Source organism: Larus michahellis, chromosome 4 (assembly GCF_964199755.1).
Source record: "Larus michahellis chromosome 4, bLarMic1.1, whole genome shotgun sequence".
Lineage (NCBI taxonomy): Eukaryota > Metazoa > Chordata > Aves > Charadriiformes > Laridae > Larus > Larus michahellis.
In genome coordinates, this window is record NC_133899.1 from 28,346,498 (window position 1) to 28,367,433 (window position 20,936).

The following is a 20,936-nucleotide window of genomic DNA, read 5'->3' on the forward strand; positions in this document are numbered from 1 at the left end:
AACAGCTACATTTCATGGGGCCCTAGCCCCTGTGCAATGTTAAAATACTCTCCTCTGTGCAATGCTTGCTGGCCTGACTTCTCAAAACATTGTTATGTCTCAGCATTGCAAGGATTATTGCACATCTTAGATCCCTCAGACACAGATTTCCTATAGCTGTTATGTCATTGGCACCATGAGCAGGGCTGGTAGCAAAGAGTGGACTCATGCAAAGATCTTTTTGTGTAGGGTCAGGCTTCCACAGAGCCTGGAACTGGAAAATGCATTGCAAGTTCCCAGCAAGTCTTTGCTGCCTTTGCATGATGATACTCCGCACAAGCACATTCTCAGACTTTGGTAATTTAAGGCTGACATTTCGTTGCATTGGGGATCAGCTGTGGTCAGATTTGGCAAAGCCATTGAAGTCTTGCCTGCTGTCAGATGTGTACTCCAAGGCTGGAGCTTCTTCAAAGAAGCTGTGTAAGGAACAGAGTATCTGCTTCTCATGGTTTGATTGTAGAAGGGAAGCAACTTATTTTAGGCATCTGGTCTTGCAATGATCTCCAGAGTGCTCCAAGGCTGACCAGGGAAGTCATGGGCTTTTCCTTGGATGATCACTTCTTCCTTGTGAGTCTTTATGTAGAGCACACTTGCTAAGCTCTTTGTCACAGTGCCAGGTCATTTTGTAGATGGTACTGGAGCTCTCTTGACTCATTGTCCCATTGAAGTCTGTACCCACCTGGCTCCAAGTCGGTGACATGTTGCCCATCCAAGCTTCCACTGTTTCTTCTGGATCAGGCCATGTGTGCTGCTCTTCAAGGGCTGGATCCAAACCCTAGAAGTGTCCATGGAGAAATTCCTGTTTGTTTCAGCTTTGGACCTGGTGCCAATTCTCAGCGCTGTGCTGAGTATGAGCCAGGATCCTGCTGGAGGCAATATCTGATGCAGCACCATGTCACCACTTTGGATTTCCTGGCTTCAGCTTTTAAAACCCAGAATAAGTATTTCACTCATTTCCCTATGGTTATCCAAGAACACAAGATGGGAAGACACTTCGTTAAATCATCAAGGCAAATCCCCTGCTCCCACTGGCAACCATACCACTCAAATCCTTGCATAAACTTCAATTTTGGCAGTAGTTAAACTGTTTGGCCCTTTAAACCATGGCTAATCTCTCATGCATGTTGCATCCTTTTTCTGCCCAATATGCAAGTGTGTTGTAGAGTCTTTTGTAGCAGAGCTTGGCTGCTGTCATTATCAGCTCACACCTTCTACTCCCACCCATCTGTGCCTGGCGCTATTTTCATGCATAATACATCAATCATCTGCAGCCTGGTGGGGGGAAAATCATCACTTCAATTCACTTGTCTGAATTCAAGCCACATCTGAGCTTTATCCTTTGCCGAATCCCATATCTATAGCCTGATAAAGGGGGAGGGAGAAACCAGACAGAAAATCTCAGGCTCCTCCTGTCTGCAAGGACTCCAAAGCAAATATTGCTTGCATTTGTAAGCTTTTGAGAGTCTTACGGGCCACAGTCAAAGCTGGTGGAAATCCGAGCAAGTCTGATGCACTCTTGCAGCAACACCAGCTGACACTAGGCAAAGGATAACGGCTGTGTGTGTTTGTGTATCTTGGCTTTCTGCAACGCAAAGCATCAGGCTCTCCTCTTTTGCAGATTGTCTGCAACCCCATGAATGTTTACTGATTTTCAAGCATCCTACTCTTGATTTACACCAGCATTGCAGGGAAGAGCACCGGTGTTTCATTCTGGAAGACAGACCTTCAAAGAGTAATGTACACTTAAAAAACTCGATTTTGAAGTCTCTCAGGAAGGCTTTGAAAACAAAGGCTCAAATTCCAGAGTAAGTAGAAAGTCCTTGGTTCCTAGTAGTGAAAGCTTCTTACCAGAATTATTCCCAGAGGCAGTATAGACTTTGCATTTTGCCTCATCTAAATGCATTAGGAGGAGTATTAAATTTCACATGTGCTGCATGTTGATGTAATTCTCCTGACATGTCTGCACCATTATGAAATAAGGGATTTCCTTTCCCTTTCTTTCCACATTTGCCCTGCTCTCTAGAGAACTCAAGGATATGATCCGTCGGCATACGAGGAATACGCCTTTTACACAGAGGACTTAAAAAAAGCTTCGTCATTGTGCTAACAGAGGTCTCGGAACAACATCCTGCATTAGCAGCGCTTGACTTAACTGACAATCTATGGCCGGAAGAGATCCATTAATCTTCTGTGTCACGATCCCTCCCGGCCCTGCTCAAACTTTGCTACGTGCAGCCCTTCATTTTAGGATGAAAACTTTGGTGCAGGAGGATCTTGAGGATCTATTCATGTAAAAACAATACCTCTGTGCCTTACAAGAGCTGGAGAATCTGACATCTCCTTCATATTTTTTTTTTTAATCTGGTGTTAAGGGAGAGCATGTGTTTAAATTAAGAGCCCCTGTATCTCCCGCAGTTATCTGCAGGTGCAAGGTTAGGCTGGAGGATGCTTTCTGCCACCCCGAGCGCCCCTCTGCAGCCTGTGGAAAGGTGATCAGCAGTCTCCCTTGGGTCTCATACCTCTGCTGCCTCAATGCTTGGCATCAGGGGCCGTGCTGCTGTAGTTGTGACTTTGTGTCACAGCTCCACACTGTGACAGGGACAAAGTAATGCCTGCTTTGAGCAGAATTTGGGGCCTTTTCCTATCCCAATAAATTTTGAATGCATTTAAATCTTGTGGGCTGTAAGGAGATGGTAGAGGTAAGAGGAAGAAGAGGCAGAGATGGGATTTTTTAAAGCCTTTTGCTAAGAGGCAAATTTACATTGCTAAAAGACTGGCATAAAATGAATTTAACAGGCCAAGCAGAACAGAGGAGACAACCAATTTTTTGATCAGTTAACGCAGACCTTAATACATAGACTTGAAGGCATGCTGCCTTACACCACTGGGGTTCTGACCCGTGCTTATATTCTCAGATCCTGCATCTTGGGCTGATTGCTGTGTTTCTCAGCTCATCAGCTGCACTGGCAAACAGGAATGTGTACTGGAAGAGATCAATATGCATATGGTTAGGAAAGGGGCTAGAGGACATACTTTGCTTTTGCCTTCATGTAAAACTGTTGGCAAAGAGCCTTTTATTCTTAACACCAAAAGTTATATTTATCTATCTGTCTGTCTGTCTATCTATCTATTTCTGACAGGTATATATATAGGTGATGAGCATCTACACGCACATGTGGTCTACATCAGTATAAGTAAAACACTTGCGTGCACGGCTACAAACTATATCTTTTGGGTTTGTCTGTGAACTGAGCGCTTTTTCCAGGTGAGTTGGAAACCCTCGTGTCTGTCTGTCTGTCTATCCACCCCAGGCAGGAGAGCAGGGACTGCAGGAGAGTGTTTCTGAAGGCCTAGCCTGCAAGTGGGGTTTTTCTGCACCATTTGCGCTGTGCCTCTCTCTTGCTTGGGTTGATGCTGACATCTGGAGGCTGTGCTGCGACAGTGTGCGTGCAGTTATTTTTACATGGCTTTTTGCTGATGTCCTGGTTTGAGGTAAAACAGAACCAACTTTCTGTTCAGTAATTTTACTTCTTAGCTAGGCCTCTTCTAACTCTCTGAAATTAACAGCATGTTCGTTCTCATCGTAACTATGTTTATAGTTGATGCCAAGGGATGGTAAGCAGAGAGGCTCTTGCTTATACTTATTGCTATAACAACCAAGGTCAGATAACTTCATTATTTGCCCCACTGGAGGGTCGGAAATGGAAAAGTTTAGGGGGTCACACCTGCAGGGAGGACTGGACAGGACAGCTGACCCCAAACTGACCAACAGGGTATTCACTCCCATCTGCCCCATGCTCAGTATAAAAGTTGAGGGATCAAAGGGTCAGCCCTCTTTCTTCAAGACTCTGTCTGTTCATCTGCCTTTGATCCCGATCTGTGCATTCCTGATTCCAGATCTGGAATCTAGTTCCCATCCGTCACTGAGTCCAGTCTGGGACTTCCCCAGAGCCTGCCGGTGACATCATCCTAGGAGTCTGATACAGTTTTGTATGTATTGTATCTATTTCATTATTTCATTTTTATTTTATTATTAATATTTCATTAAAGTAGTTTAGTCCTTCTAAACTCGTAAATCTCTTTATCTCTCCTCCTCCTCTCCTTCAAGTGAGCAGTGGGGGAAAGCATCTGTCATCCGTCACTGGCCAGTCTCGCCAAAACCACGACAGTTCATCTTTGTGGTTGCATTTTGTAAGAAGTACCTTTTGGCTATCATGCTCTGCCAGTGTGATTTGACCCTCGGTCATGCCTAATTGTCTGGATATATTTGCTGAAATCCTGTTGCTGATTTGGGTAGCATTTAGCATGTTTGCTTTGGTTCCCTCTGTTACTGACATCTGGTCATGATATGGTCAGTAGACAGGAGCCCAAACTCAAATAAGGCAGGTCTGGACACAAGACAAGCTGTGATCTGACCAAGTTTAAAAGTTAGGGAAAACTGAATTAGGCTTTCAGATTATGGAAAATGGATTTGCTGTCTCAGCTGATGGACATCTGGAGCATTGATGATGTTCATAATGGGGGTTGACCTACAATGCAGGCTGTCTTACACTGCTAACCCCAAAAATGAGCCGATATCCATAATCCCATAGGGAAGAATGCTCTGCCTGTCCTCCTTCTCTGTGCCACCTCTCCTTGCCATGCTGTCACCACATAAGACAGGTGGTACTGGTGGTGGAGTGACAACATTTCTGTAACTCACTTCTCTGCTTTTTGGCATCTATGAGGTAAGTAAGGGCTTTGGGGTTTTTAGCCCATGAGCCATATTAAGTGAGAAAACTGTGCCAAAGCAAGGCCCTTTATATGGAAATTTCCAGTCATTCTTTTAACTTCCCAGAATTGTAGCTGTAAGGCACCCTGGCCACTACACCAAAGCCCTACCCACTCTGGTATGATTTATTACTGTTTATTACTACAAATGCCAGGATGCAAATTGTCATGCTCCAGAAATTGTGCTTCTCCCTTAACACTTGCATCCTAAGAGGATGTTTTCCACTTTAACGAGTTGGTTTACCAAGACAGGTTGAGCCCCAGCAGAGGGCTGTGGCATGATGTCTGGGAAGTGTCGTTACCAAACCCTAGCACTACAAATGAGCTGCGTTTGAGCAAAGAGCCTGGGCAGCTTGTATTCAGGCTTTTGCTCAGACACCTACTGCAAGCAAGGAATAGACTTTTACAACTACTGCTGGGAATTCCTCTTTTTGGTTTCCTCCTGGCAATTTTTGGCTATTTGGCATCACCAAATTGTGCTACCACTGCTGCTGTTACACTCAACTTTTAAGCACTTTGTAGACCTTGCTGCTATGACATGTTTCTCTAGGAGCTGCCGAAGCATTTCTGGGACTGTAGTGAGCTCTGCTGCATGCATTCTTCATCCCACCAGCAACTTGAGGTCTGTAAGGAAGAAAGAAATAAGGAAGGAAAGGAAAAAAGGAAAAGAAATCTAATAAAAAACGTTTATGTATTGGAATTTTATACTGGCAACTGGGAAACTGGACAAAGTTCTGCAGAGATGAGCATTTAATCTCCGTGATTGATTTATTTTGGGCTTTTCACTTTTGGGCAATATACATGCCCTAACCCCATCATTTTTGTTGCAACAGACTTGCACAATAGATGCTGAATAGCTCCTGCATGTTTGGTGAAGAGGCAGACTGCTTGAATAGGGAAAATTGTTGTCTAGCAATTGGAAGGTGCCTATCCTGGGCTTCTTGCATCTTTCTTGTTCTGAGCCAGTATGTAGTATATTTTTAGATGAATGCCTGGATTTTTTTTAGTTGATAATAGACAGATCTCTGCTTACATTTCATCCTTGTTTTCTAATAAATTTCCAAAAGCGTTTTAAATTTAAGACCTTAACCTCATTTTTAAAGCACTCAATGAGTCATTTAAATGAACAGAACTCTGAATTCTGGGGCATTTTCAGCAAAAATTCTGATTTATGTTCTTTTCTGGTCTTGATACATGATTTTCTTTCTGCCTTGCTATGGTGTACAATCATCTTTTACTTTGAGAAGCTGCATTCACCTTAAACCACGTTTGTTCTTTGAGAATATCAGCATCTTTCTGGCTAATCCCTCTCAAGGAAGCCATTAACTTAAACTGTAAGTTGTACCTCCATTTTTCAATGGCGCATGCTTGTTATTGTTATCATTCTGCTTATCAGTATGTCTCTCTTTCTGGGGTTGTATTATTTCATGCTTCAGCATCTCACCACAAAAGTACAGCTATGGTTTCCAACCACATATGTGAGAATAACTGAAAGAGAAATTTGGAAAGTCTTTATTCAGGAGACACGTCTCCTAAATCATGTTGAACTGGTAATTAAATGGATTCAATAACTGACCTAACTTTAACTGAGCAAAATGAACCTTTCCAAACCTCTGGTAGAGAATTACTCTAATCAAGACCAGAATCCCTCGTGATAGAAAATGCTGAATTTTCTAAGCAGGTTTGGAGCTGTTTGAGTTCATAGCCTGAGGTGGAAATGAGGCTGGCTATGGGGATACAAAAGCACAGACAAGGTTCTCTGGAGAGCAGCATTTTTGCCCACCCCCCCTCCAACCTTTTAGCCCCAGAAAAGCTAAATGTGAACTTTGCTAGCATGGAACCAGCAATGTTGCCCCAGGCCGGTCCTCAGCCACACATGCCAGGGATCCTCTTTCCATACAGTGTGAGAGCCGCTATAAAACCTTGCAGGAAATTTTCAAGACTACTTTGAATCCTGCTGGAATGGTACAAGGGGACTTGGCTGACACCAAAATCTGATTTTTTTGTTTCTTCGGGTGAGATGGTGAGGGGTGGAGAACCTTTGGAGGCCTTTGGAGAGTGATTAGTTATGTTTGTTCAACCAGTTCTGAGCTGGATCCAGTGTCTGTTATCATAAGTCAGGCGAGAAAGCACATGTCCAAGTGTGATGCAGTGGAAAATAGCGTGTGTGGCCCATGTTTAGTGGTTTCTGTAAAAAAATTATCCCACTGGCTAAATGATGTTACATTAGCCAAACTCTTCCACTGCTTTGAGTAGTCTCTCTGCTTCCAGAAAAAAAATAATCTCTCCAAATGAACCAGCTATTAATTGAAGGAGACCTCAAAAGACCCCTAAACAATCCCATATGCTAAATAAAGACAGATCAAAGTGTAGTTTCTCCTGTTCTCTCTGGATGCAGTTGAATGTCTGAGGGGCTTCTTTCTGAGCAAAAGATAATTTCCTTGGTTTCAAGTGCAGAAATGCACACTTTGCTAGCTGGCAGCAAAGACATGGGTGATGTACGAGGAGCAGCCCAGACTGAATGCAGGAACTTGCTGCTGCCATTTAATCCAAGATACTATATTTCACGATCATAGTCCTGGAGTTTTTCAGCAACCGGTTTAATGTATGGGAAAGTATTTAGCTTGCCTTGGAAAAGTTTCCCATTTGAAAACAAGCTGCAGTGGGAGAGCTGGCACTTGCACAGGAGGCTGCTCTGTGAAAATTGGATTTCCCTGAGTGGTGCAGTAGGGCTGGGTCACAGCGAGGGCTTTTGAACAGCTTCCAGGAAAGGCTCCAGGCTATGCAGATGGAGAACCCCTCTGCCTGATCTCCAGAGGATTGCTGCCACCTTGCCGATTGCCAGAACAGGGATTTCGGAATGGATTTTATTCCTGTTTTCTGTCCCTTGGGCAAGGGGAACGTGCAGAAGAAGAGCTGGACCTTGGCTTACACTCATGAATTAAAAGTCTTGGGACCGTTTTAAATCTCCAGCTGTGGAGGAGAAGCTCTGTTCTAACTTTGCTCTCAATTCAAGATTGTTCTTCTTAACCTCAACAAATAGAGAACCACTAGTTGGTTCTAATCTATTAGCATGCAATACCAGGACACCTTGTCATGGTTGAGAAAGCGCCAAACCAGGTGTTTGCCAAAGGTCTCATGCATGAGCTCAGGTGATACAGTTTATTTTCTCTGGGCCCCCTGCTATCTGCACAGAAAGCAACAGTTCCCGCTTTCAGGGGTGATGTGAGGACAAGATCTGCTGCAGTTGTGCGGTGCTCAGAGGATGATAATGCTGGAAGAGGCTGCTTGCTCCAGCCCTGGAGAGATTTGTTGCTGTGCCTAAGCCCTTCTGGAGGCAGCTTTATTGTTCAGCATAAGCATGAGGAAGAATATCGCATTCAAAAACATTCCTCTCCCACCCTGGCTTGCAGCTTTCCTGGGCTTTTCCCTTGCCTTTCCCAGCAGATAGGGCCACACACCCTTTGGTGTTGGTTCTTTCTTCCATGTATCTGCAGCTTCTGTCTCCAATCTTTCTGCTGCATGAGGCACTGCCTACCCTCGAGGCTGCTGCAGAGTGGGCCAGCTCACCCTGGCCCTAAAACCTGCACCCAAACCTGCCATTTTGCAGATTTTTTCTGGATCAATCCCTTTCCCCGTAGGAGAGAGGGTGTGAATGTGTGCCTCAGTCCTGCGGCAGATGTTATGTGGGAGAAGTTGGTGCATGGGGCACGTGGTAGGAGTGTACCCCATTGTCAGCACTGTGCTTGCTGCCAGTCAGGGTCCTTCACATGATGGTTTGCTGACAGAACACAGTTGCATCCCCAGCTGAACTCCACAAGGCTGTTTCAGTGTAGGTACAAGGCAAGATCCCTTGCTGGACCAATTTGGAGTGCCCATCCCCACCTCTTTCTTGAGAATGAGGCATGTTTTAGCCCTTAGCAAGCTAGTATGAACTGCTTCCTCTGGTTCACACTGATGAAGTTTCTGCCCTGGGTGGGACTTGTGCTGGCCAGGGCTGTACCAGCTACATCAGCTGAACTGCACAGTAGGAGGTAGAGTAAAACTACCAGAATTTGGCAGAAATGCAAAGGGAGGGGTTCTGCTGCACACAACCACGAGACAGCATGAGAAGCTTCAAAAGGCCTCTCTACGGGTATCAGGATTTATGAATGGCTAGTCTTCTTTCTTAGGGCAGTTATCTGAATTTCTCCTGAGAGCTTTTATGTTTTTAATGCTTGTGGATGTGTTTTCTCGGTTCCCAGGCCGGCATCTACATCTGAAAAGACACCTCAATTCTCGGTGCCTGAAGGACAGCTGTGGCTGTCCATTCCCGGATCATGTTTCCCACATTCCCTGTCCCTGTGTGAGTTGTTCAGTCCCTCTGTGCCTTGTCTGGAGAGGCAGATCCTTGCTTGGGGAGCATGGCAAGAGGAGATGAATTAAAAGGTGAATTGCCTGCACCCTATGACAATAGCTGCACAGGGCAGACTGACTTTTGGAAACGGCAAGTGTTTGGCTTTCGCGGTTTGTTGTTAAATAACCACCAGTGTGAAGAAAGGAGAATTTGTCCTGTTCTGCTCAAAGAGACACTGCCTGGCTCTGTGCTTGCTGTTTATGGGCAGAGTCCATGGGTTACCTCTCTTGCCCTTCCTGAAATGTCTAAACAAGCATCCTTGATTGCTCTGTGTTGCAATGGAACATCACCAGCTTGTATCAGGGCTGGGTTGTATTATTTGTCATGGCAGGGAGCAGTACAGTAGGAACAAGTTGAAGAAAACCCTTCAGAGGTGTGTTGTCTTCAAAATGTCCTTGGAAGATCTTTCTCCCCAGCAATAAAGACAGCAAGTAGACATGTGTTGGGCTGGCCCAGAGGCTCTTCCTGCCACCTTGGGTCTGGGGAGCATCAAACACCAGGAACTGAGCTGGAAGGAACTGTGAGAGGCTGTGCAAAATGGCCATCGCACCCTAAGGCAGGACCACCTCTCCCTAAACCAGCCCTGACAGTACCTCTGTTAGGTTGGGGATGGGGTTAATGGTCCTTGTAGGAAGGGCTGGGAAAAGACAGAAGAGAAAAAATGATGCCTGGAAAATAACAATATGAGTCCATGTTTGGTGAGAGAGAACACAGAGAAGTGAAGAGATTCTTTTCCACGACCATCCAGCTGCTTTCTCTGCCTGGTTTGGGTGTCACCTTGTGGTAGCAATAGGGTCATGGCTTGCACAAGGACCACTGTGTCCTATAGTACCCCTGCCACCTTGCCCTGATTTTGGTCAGTTCTTGTTCCTGCTGCCTCAGAAAGGCTTACTGAGCATAAGACATATTAGGTGAGAAGTCAGCCTTGAGGGCAACAATGGAAAATAATTTGGGGAGGGAAAGAAAGTACATATTTGGTCAGGTCTTCATGCCAGATCTTGAACCAGCAGAGCTGTTTTGGGAAGTGTGGTTTTGTTTGACTGAAATAGTTATGAATTCAACTTTAAAGCCAATTGCATCTTTATGGCCTAAAATTGCTTTATAGCTGTAATTTATTCTCCCTTTCATACAGGAATAGCTCTGGCAAAGGCTGGTCTTGTTGTAACTAACACCCGGAGGGTGAGCCGAGAACAATTATTCACTGTCTGACAAAATAGGAACTTGAGGATATCATGAAAACGTTTCAAGTGACATGTTTGGCACCATCAAAAGGAAGCACTTCAGGTACTGAACCTACGGACTGCCTTGGGTGGGTCTTGTGGGTGCTGATGTGAGTTCAGCATTCACGCAAGTTCATGGACTTTGAAGTACAGAGACACCGCCTCTTGTTTGGGCAGCCTTTGAGCCATCAACTACTGGAAGAGGGATTGCACCCCAGTGCAGGATCACGGCAGAGCTCCCACATTCTTAGGCTATTTGGAGGCATGTGCCAGTAGGCATGGTCAGAGACAGAATATTGGACTAGACTGACTTTTAGTGTAATCATATACACCCATGGGACTTTTCACTTCTATCACTGTATCTACCACAGCAGCTTTGCCAGAACTTCAGGGCAGGGTTTGACTCTTGAGACACACAAGCACCTAACGTGTATATTGAGCCTTTAAAGCCCAGGGTCTTCACCCATGGATGGCCTGTATGCCAGGCAGTACATCTGAAACACCATGCTCAGATTTTACATCCTTTTTTTTACCTGGTTGAAGGTAAGGCTGCACTGTTTAGACAACACTCGCACTTGGAAAGCTACCTTAGCATAGCACAACAGAATAATTTCTAAATGACTTTTTAGCTCCTATGGAATATAGACATAGCAGCAAGGCTCCGATGAAGCGAGGACTCCTCCATTCAAACCAGTCTCTGTTCTTATAAAATGCTTACAGAATTATTATAAAATGTGAATTAAAAATATGGGTTTGTATGTTCTTTATAAACACCATCAGAAAGGTTTTTCAAAGCCACAGGGATAAAAGGTAAAATTACCTTTATTCATCTTAGTATAAATCAGGAAGAGGTAGAATTAATAATTTCTAATACGCTAACCCTTTTCTAACCCTGTCCATTAGATGCTCTAGTGTCTCTGAACTGAGCCCAGGTCTTGTCCTTTAAACGTGTCTTTTGGATCACAATAGCTTATCCAAGATGATGGCTCAAGTCAGGCATCTGTTAAGTTGTATACCCTTATTTCTTCTTCCAAAGGTGCTATGCAATGCCTCAGAAAAGCTCATGCATGTCAGTTCCTGGAAGAGACATGATTTCTTGCAAGCAGCAAAATCCAAATAGAACCAGCAAGCTCTACCATGACTCCCCTCTGCATTTCTGTGGAAGCACCTTAAAAATGCCTTGCAAAACAAGTGCACTTCTCAGGCTGTTACCACAAATTGAGGGGCAAATTTCCTACTGGTAATATTCAGGCTTCGTGTAACTATCAGTCTTGAGTTCTGAAAGGTTGTATCTCAGAAAAAAAGTAGGAGAAATTTTATTTCCATGGGAATTCCTTTAGAATAATTCACTAGCGACACTCCAATGAAGAATTCAATCCTCACATGTTATGGCAATAGTTTTGCTATAAGAAAAATCATTTTTTTCATTTTCTCTGTGTTCAGAATCTGCTGGTAAGGACTCAGTTTTCTGTGCATCCCCTTCAGCACATGGTGGTTGTAGTTCTTCTGGAATAAATTGATCAGGCCAGCACCTTGTTTGTTGGCTTGCTTCATTGTCCTTACTCACCTTTCCAATTTGATAGAGATCCTTGACGATTATTTTTTCAGTATCTTCGAGTACTGTCGTCAATAAATTAAATAGGAGAGCAATCCAGGCAAGACCAAAAAGAATCCAAATGGCCACCAGCATTCGGTAGTAGGAAAAGTAATTCCTGCCAGGCTGTTTACCTGCAGGTAAGGGGACAGAAAGAATCCCCCATGAATGGGATTTCCATCTCTCAGTCTGCTGTGTAAAATCATGTCTTCTGAAACATGACCACTTATTTCTTTACTTTGAAACATAAGTCTTAGGTGGCTAAAGCAGGGACACATGCCTTATTTTGTACGACTGTCACAAATGGTTCCCTTTTGGTATATGCAAATTCCTAGGCTCCTTGAATTCTCCCCCTACACTTCCACTTCCCTCCCCCAAATACTTGGCTTCTTCGCACCCCAAAGCACCACATTTCATTATATTTAGACAAATTTGTGCTTTTGTCAGCACATGCAGTCCCAGAGAAATTAGTATTTCCCCCAGAACTGTACAAGGCAAAGACCAGTCAAAGACTCAGACAGAAGATTTTCCTCTACACTATGTTGGTGGCCTGTGTGGTCAACCCCTGGTAATTACAGTCATAAACCTGTTGCTTTGCTGTGTGTCCTTTTTGAAATCAACCTTACCTACTACATAGTCTCCAAAGCCAATGGTGCTGAGGGTGATAAATGCAAAGTAAATTCCTTCACTGTAGGACCAGCCCTCTGTTATCTGGAAGAAGACTGATGGCAAACACAGAAAAACTAAGATCCCTGTTGCCAGGAAGAACAAAAGGGTCAGAAATTTGATCTTCTTCTGAAAAAGAAACAAATTCAATTATAATCATGATTTGACACATTAGCAGGCCATATATAATGATGGCTATTCAAAATGGGTGGCTATCTAGGAATACCTACTGGGACCACAGGAACTGAAGGACTTCTATTAAGTGTTCTTCCTCTGAAAGTACCCTAGCCTTGCTCTGAAGCAGGGGGAAGCTATGTATTATGAATGTTGCATATCCACATTAGCCCTGGGAGATGTAGTCTTTTACCTGATTGTATCAACCTCCAATGACCATGAGTATAGGATGAATTCCTATCCAATGACTTTTACTGGAGTCAGACTGTTTCCACTTTTCACAAGACAACTTCACTTTTAATTTTTAGATATTCAGGTATGTCACGTAAAGAACATTCAAATTTGCCTGGGAAAAAAGACTTTTAAAAAAAAATATTTACACCATTTCTGACAGTACTATCTTCAAGAGTCTTGCATTGGTGCCACAACTTGTCTCCTACCCAGTGGATACATCACTACAAGAAGACATTTAACAAATGATCTTCTGATGAAGAAGTGCCTGAACAGTGACTTTTGAACCATCCTACTTCCCAGCAGTCATGAAGAAGCCTTGACTGGAGAAAAAGACTTGCTATATATTAAGATTTATCAGCCAGACACACATATAGTTTATGTACAGGATTTTATAAGTCCTGATTGTCTGGAAATTAATGGTAACTGTTGGATAATTTTTCATGCCTTCATGCATTACACATGTTCTGAGTCTATATCTGATCAAGTCCTATGTTCTATTTAAGTTCACCAGACGTGGGGAGAAATCTAGCAATTTGAACAGGGTTCTCTGTAGCATTCATACCTTGTCCGGAAAGAGAATTACAGGAGGAGACACTGAAAAGCTATTTTGACTTCCTCAGTAGAGGTGAGAGAAGGGGAAGAGCTGCAAATAAATTGGGGCATAACCAGGCAAGACACGTCCTGTCTCCAGGCCTTTACAGGTGCCTCCTCATCTTTCAGCAGATGGGTTCAAATAGGCAACTTCAGCCTGAAGTTTCCTTTCTGTCAAGTCAAGGGAGGAGAGGGATTAAAGGACTGTATAATGAACAAGGAGGGGAGACACACTAGTCATTGAGTCAATGTCCATTGCAACTCCTACAGCTCACCTACTTTTTACAGCTTTTTACAGCTCATCTGCTTTTTACAGCTCATCTGCTTTTTGCTACCTCAAGATGAGATGCTTAATGATCCTCTCTTTACTGGTTATAAAGGGAGACAGGTGCTTCCCTAGAATGTTAGCTCCTGAGATAAGTGTCTAGAGAAGTGGAATGAGGCGCCCGCTCTCTCCATTGATTGCTGAAGGGGGCTGGATGTCTGCCATTTAAATTGGTAGACAAAATTTATCCCTTTCTCTGAATATCTCCTCTATGGTTGCCTCGTCTGTTTAGCTCTGCAAGTGAAGAATGTGTCTTTCCCTTTCCTAGCACAACGTCTAACACAGCATTAGAAAAAATATAATAGAGGATAATGCCAGTATATATCTTGAGAAAAAAAAAACTAGAAATGAGCATATAAACATGCCTGAGTAAGTAAAACCAAGTACCTTTCTCATTCCTTTTTCGTGCAGGAATTCCCCCAGCTTTTTACATAGCAGGGAGAGCATCTTACCGACACGGTGCAGAAAAACAATATTCAGAGGTATTCCAAACAGAGCAAAGAAGACACAGAAGATCTGGCCCCCAGCAGTTTTAGGACGTAGTGTGCCATAGCCTATGAAAAAAGATGGTTCAGAGGAGATATTCCAGAGAACTGGAGCAGTCTACTTTCACACCTACACCAACATGGCCTGCCTTTGACCCCAAAAGATACGGCTAACACTTCTCAGTCTACATGCACTCTTTTTTCTCTGAAAAAGGCAGTAAGTAGATTAAGTGATTCGCGCTGCATGTGTTGGGAGATGCAGAGAGCCCTGTGTGCTCCCAACCCACCCTTAGTGGGAATGAAAGCACAATCTAAAAGCAGTCATGGCAAACATGCTCTGTCCAGTGACAAATACATGGGAAGACAGAAACCAGAAGTCTGGGGACCTGGAAGATGTCAAGGCTGCAGTCCCACACTGTTTGCTATGTCAGAATCACATATAGCCATCTCTAGCTTCTTGTCAATCTGCCTGTGTGTTAGTGACCTCCCTGGCTAAATGCCAGTGAGTTGGTATGTCCAGATACAGGCTCCAGTCCTGCAGGCAGCGCAGCATGCATTAGAATAGATGATGCTAATTAGTCCAGACCTTACTGGTGGCTGATTTATTTATGCCAGAGAGATATTTGTCTTAAAGTCCTACTAAAAGAGGATTTATCTAAGTAGTAGAACAATGGCTACAGAACTCCAAACATGTTCTTTAATGGATGGGAGACTTTGTTCCTCTTAGACCCCATGAGGTACATCCCTGAGTGCAAGAGTCCTGTGCTTTGTGGATGTCCTTACTCTGTCAGTGATTCTGAGAAAAGGCACTTTCCCAAGCACAGTTCATCTCAAGACATCCATTACTTGGAAAATGCAATGTTTTCTTTGGGGAATAGGCAAATAAAACAGCCGAGTGATTTATTGACTACTAAGCCCTCAAATGCTTGAGCTGTCTTATGCTCCCTGTTGCAGAAATATTCCATTTTCATCACAAAACCGTGTGAAGATGAGTGGAAGTACTTGGTGTACTTCACAACAGACCTCTGTGGCAAAGGTGCAGATAAACAGGCAAAGTTGCGCTTTTCCTGGGACAGCCTGACTGCCTCATTAGGGAAACAAATTTGATGGGAGGCAACTGATTTGTTTGTCAGAGAAATGCTGTAATGAAAAAATACAATACAGGTGGTGGCAAGGAGTGGATTGGCTAGTAGCAGGGTGCTGACAAACTAGGGAAGCTTTATTGATATGCGAATGTTGTAACCATGGAACACTTGTTGTTCATGTGATGGGTCAGAAGCCTTTCTTTCTTGTGCAGCAGGAGGTCTCCACATGGGTTCATGCAACACCTATACACCTGCCATGATGCTGGGACACCACTGGGGCCCCTGTGACGCGTCACACTCACAGATCAGTGGAGCAGCTGTGCTGAGGGTGCAGTGGGAGTGAGGCCTCAGCTTCACTCTGTGAAATCATAGATTTGACTTTCACTGCATGAGAGTGTGAAGCAGGAGCTAACAGTGTGGATTTTATACTTAAATTTGGCAGGCCTGCACTGTTTGGGATGCATATTTGAGAGAAAGGGAGAGGCAGGCAGGGGCAGGCAGCCTCTGAAAAAGTCAGAACAGCTTGAAGCAGCAGTGTAAAAGTTTCAGCATTTACCTTGCCTCCTTCCCATTTTTTTCCTCCTGGCATATTACTAATTCAATATGTACATTAACAGCTTAACACAGGTTATTGAGACAGTGCCTGTGCCCCAGCAGAGTTCAGTTATTTCCTAACATTCTTTTATGCTTTACAGCACTCTCGGATTTAAAACCTATTTGACCTTAGAATAAAGACCAGAAAAGTGAAGTTTATCTCCCACCTACAACTGGCAGCAGAGGGAGCATTTTAATGGATGGCTGAAAAAGAAGAAACAAGTGGGAAATAATATGAAAAGCCACTGGTATTTCACAAGCCAAAATAATGCGCAAAGAGCTGCGCAGTGATGAGGTCTCAGGACTAAGTCTGTTGCTGCTTACCACCCATGACAATGAAGGGCTGGAGTTTTTGTACTTGTCGGTTTTATCCATTCAGGTTCTAATAATCAGAGGGCTGGAGTTTTTGTATTTGACAGTTTTATCCATTCAGGTTCTAATAATCAGACATGATAAGCATCACACACACAAAGCCACATATACATGGAAAGAGTTAGACCTACCTATTGTGGAGACGACTGTGCCTGCAAAGAAGAAGGAGTTACTGAAATCCCAGCTGCTGTCTTCAATCTGTGATTCATTTCCAACAGGGTATACTCCATTCTGAATGGCTTCGGTTAGGTTCTGTAAGGGAAGGCAAAGTTTGATATCAACATGGCTGCTTTTCTCAACCACTTGCTGCAAAGATGCTACAGATTTAGCCAACTACTGCTCCTTTCCTTTGAATACTACTCACTTGTCCTCAGCAATACTCTGACACTATTCACACCTTTACCTCCAGGCTGGGTAGTCCAGGCAGTGTTAGCCTTTTGCCCTGTTCATCCTGACTAGTCTAGTGGGTGTTAGAACTTGTTTCTTTTAGCGTGATCAAGGACCTCAATTCTTTTAGACTAAGTACTTCGGAAAAAATGATCCTATAGATGACAGGACGTGGCAGAGCAAGACAGCCTACTGGCTTAAGGGATGGGGTGGCTGGTTGCTGGCTTTGAGTTTGCCCTTGAGATGACAGTGGTGGATCCAGGATCTAATCACTCACCTGTATGCAAGTGTACTGAGCAGCTACTCTGATCCCTCCCAGGAGGGCATCAGTGAGTTATAGCAGGGTACGTGTGACATCATAAACAGAGAATTTCATTTTAAGGCTGTATTGTGATTAGTGTCACAGTTTTAAATTCAGAAAAAGTCTGATTTGCAAAGCTTTAACTTTTGGGGCAACCACAATCAGAATTCAGCCTGACATATACACTCTTCTCCAAACTGCATACATGAACATGCATGCACATATTGACAATGTGGCCTTTAAGGTGAGGTTAGATGAACATCTGTCAGAGATGGTTTGGGTTGAGTTGAGACTGTCCTGCCACAGGGAGTTTGACTGGATTTTTCTTCCAAGCCCCTCTAACCCTTTCATCTATCATGATATGCATTTTCAGACTCTTCCCTTCTTCCTTGGTTTTAAGTGCTGTTATTTTTTTTTGAGTTAAAAAAAAATAATTAAGAAAACCCCAAACAGTATCCAGCTGTCCCTGCCTTTAGCAAACAGAGAACATTGGACTGGACATCTGGAAGGCAGGCTACAAACAGCCTAGATAAAAACCAGGGCTGAGCCCTGCCAGAGGCAAGACACAAGCTGGAATGAACTGCACCAGAAAAGTCTCCCCCCCCTCCCCCCGGCTTCCTCCCTATCTTTTCTGCTGGTGTTCCGGAAAATCAAGACTAACAGAAATCATTCCACAGCCTTTGCACAAAGATTTCACTGTCTTGTAAAGTTCCTCTTTTTTTTGGTCCTCCCTTACCCACAAAAAAATTCCAAGGTGAAGAGTGTGCATGCATATGTGAACTGGGGGCTGGATCGCCGGTTGTGTCATTAGAAATACCAGCTTTCCCCTCTTTTCCTTAACCTACAAACTGGCCCATTAAGAGCTCCCTTAATTTCCCACGCGGCAATGCTTACAGCAAGGCTATTTGCACTCCCCATTTTCTTCTGCATTGTAGCAGATAGAGCTAGGTAATACCAAAGATGAAGAGACAACCGTATTCATTCTCGGCTTCCTGTGCTGTGACCAGAAACACCTTTCCCTTGGCCAGGCTACCTGTATCACTTCTGCAGCATCTTCAAAAAGTAAACCCTGACTATGCTACCCTGCTTGTAGTGATCTGGGCTTCTTTTTTTCACCCAACAGATTATTTCAGACCTTGACATATCGTTCCTTTTTGCTACCTCTGACACTGTTGTAAGCGGCAACCATGCCCATTCATTTCAAACGGCCTCATTTCTCCTGCCATGCCACCCATGGTAGATGAGCACAGTCCCACCAAAATCCGAATCAACAGGAGGCAAAACCCCGAAGATTTGGGATGTCGCAGGATGGGGACTGTTAATAGCTAACACACAAGGTTCTGCCAAGCTGCACAAGCTGTATTTACCATCAGTGTGACCTGTGCGCTCAGACCAGAGAGCAGGCTAGGGGTTTGCTGAAATCATCCAAATGACCACATCAGTAGGAATGCAGTGGAAGTTATCTGTGTAGCAAGGCTGAGTAGGAAACAACATCTGATGGGGAAACAGGAGGGAGAAAGGGCTTCTGCAGGACTGGCACTTACCTTCATAAACTGCTCCATCTCCGCCACCGTGAGGTGAGTGAAGTTCTGCAGAAAAGCCTCCTTCATCTGGGCAGCAGCCATTTTCTCCTGCTTCTCAGCAGTCCTCTCCAGCACCTGGAACACAGCAGCACCCACCAACAGGTAGACAAAGTAGCCGGCCACCAGCAAGCCCGTCTGCAGCTTGCCACTGCACATGGCCTTTGGTGGGACACAGCAAGGGACAGGGAGTGAAAGGTGGCGACTGGTAAACCCCTCGCACTCCTGGGAAGCCTTCCCCAGGCAGGAAGAGCCCTCCCAGCTCCAGTTTCCTCTGGGATCCTGCGCTGACAGGGGCAGCGAGCTGTCAAATACATTAATGGGGAAGTTGGGAAAAAAAAAAACAAACAAACCCAACCCCCACAAAAAAACTTTCCACTCTCTGGGCTGCATGCTGTTTAGAGATTTCCTCTTGTCTGTGAAACTCTGCCTTGCTCAGTTCTCAGGAAAAGTGGGTCAGGATGTGAGGAGCTGGCAGGTGGCCATCTCCTGACCAAGAGGCTCTGGGGACAGGTGAGGATAGCCTGCAAAGAGCCCACAGGGGAGCTTGCTTGGAAAAACATTATTTCCCTCCTCTGCCTCCTGCTAACTCCAAGAACCGGACTCCGGGGCAACCCCCCGATAACCCCAGAAACCCCTTCTTGCACGATGTTCAGGGGTAGCTTCAGGGAAATTCAGCTGGGATGTTCTCCTGTCCACTTGCTGTGCAGGGCAGGGTCATGCAGCCTTGCCACAACAGCTCACAGGAAAAACTTGGACATAGAGAAAAACCGGTTGCAGGCTGTGTATGTTCCAGGCCTGGACAGATTCTTCTGCCAACATTTCCTATCCAGTGTATTCAAGAGAGGACATTACAGTGTCAACGTATGCACAATTACATGGATAAAAAAAAACGTTATGCCATCATATTCATAGAGCCAAAGAATCATGGAATCGTTTAGGTTGGAAGAGATCTTTAAGATCATTGAGGCCAACCATTAAAACAACACTGTCAACTCCACCACTAAACCTTGTCCCTAAGTGCCACGTCTACATGTATTTAATACCTCCAGGGTTGGTGACTCAACTAGTTCCCTGAGCAGCCAGTTCCCATGCCTGAAAACCCTTTTGGTGAAGAAATTTTTCCTAAGATCCAATCTAAACCTCTCCTGCCACAACCGGAGGCCACTTACTCTCTTTCTATTGCTTGTTAATTGGGAGAAAAGGCTGACAACCACCTTGCCACAGCCTCCTTTCAGGTAGTTGTAGAGAGCGATAAGATCTCCCCTCACCCTCCTTTTCTCCAGGCTAAACAACCCCAGTTCCCTCAGGCACTCCTCATAAGACTTGCTTTCCAGACCCCTCATCAGCTTCGTCGCCCTTCATTGGACACGCCCCATTATCTCAATGTCTGTCTTATAGTGAGAGGCCCAAAACTGAACACACTATTTAAGGTGGTGTCTCACCAGTGTCGAGTACAGGGGGATGATCGCTTCCCTAGTCCTGCTGGCCACACTATTTCAGATACAAGCCAGGATGCTATTGGCCTTCTTGGCCACCTGGGTATGCTGCTGGCCATTGGCCAACGCTCCCAGGTCCTTTCCGCCGAACAGCTTTCCAGCCACTCTTCCCCAAGCCTGTAGCATTGCATGGGGTTGTTGTGACCCAAGCGCAGGACCCGGCACTTGACCTCATTGAATCTCATACCATTGGCCTCGGCCCATCGATCCAGCCTGTCCAGATCCCTCTGCAGAGCCTTTCTACCCTCAAGCAGATCAACACTCCTGCCCATCTTGGTGTTGCCTACAAACTTACTGGTGTGCACTTGATCCCCTCGTCTAGATCATTGACAAAGATATGAAACAGAACCGGCTCTAATACTGAGCCCTGGGGAACACCACTTGTGGACAGCAGCCAACTGGATTTAACACCATTCACCACCACTCTTTGGGCCCAGCCATTCAGCCAGTTTTCTACCCAGCAAAGAGTGCACCTGTCCAAGCCATGAGCAGACAATTTCTCCAGGACAATGCTGTAGGAAATGGTGTCAAAGGCAGATAACATCCACAGTCTTTCCCTCATCCACTAAGCAGGTCACCTTGTCTTAGGATGAGATCATGTTAGTCAAACAGGTTATTAACATA

General features: G+C 44.6%; 1 protein-coding gene across 3 annotated transcripts; it reads right to left on the reverse strand.

Moving 5' to 3' along the window:
* Positions 1-2,847: 2,847 nt before the first annotated feature.
* Positions 2,848-19,091, reverse strand: LOC141742136 (potassium channel subfamily K member 16-like). 3 transcript variants are annotated; one of them, XM_074583679.1, is made up of 7 exons: positions 18,778-19,091; positions 16,677-16,797; positions 14,397-14,563; positions 12,646-12,814; positions 11,993-12,153; positions 5,315-5,433; positions 2,848-3,022 (listed from the first exon to the last, which is right to left on the reverse strand). In XM_074583679.1, the coding sequence occupies exons 1-6, from the start codon at positions 18,970-18,972 to the stop codon at positions 5,356-5,358; spliced, it is 891 nt and encodes a 296-aa protein (XP_074439780.1). In that variant the 5' UTR covers positions 18,973-19,091; the 3' UTR covers positions 2,848-3,022; positions 5,315-5,355. The 3 variants fall into 3 exon arrangements, with proteins under 3 accessions (XP_074439780.1, XP_074439779.1, XP_074439778.1); XM_074583678.1 differs by lacking the exon at positions 2,848-3,022 and having other exon boundaries at positions 4,075-5,433; XM_074583677.1 differs by lacking the exons at positions 2,848-3,022; positions 5,315-5,433 and having other exon boundaries at positions 11,231-12,153.
* Between the last annotated feature and the right edge of the window lie 1,845 nt (positions 19,092-20,936).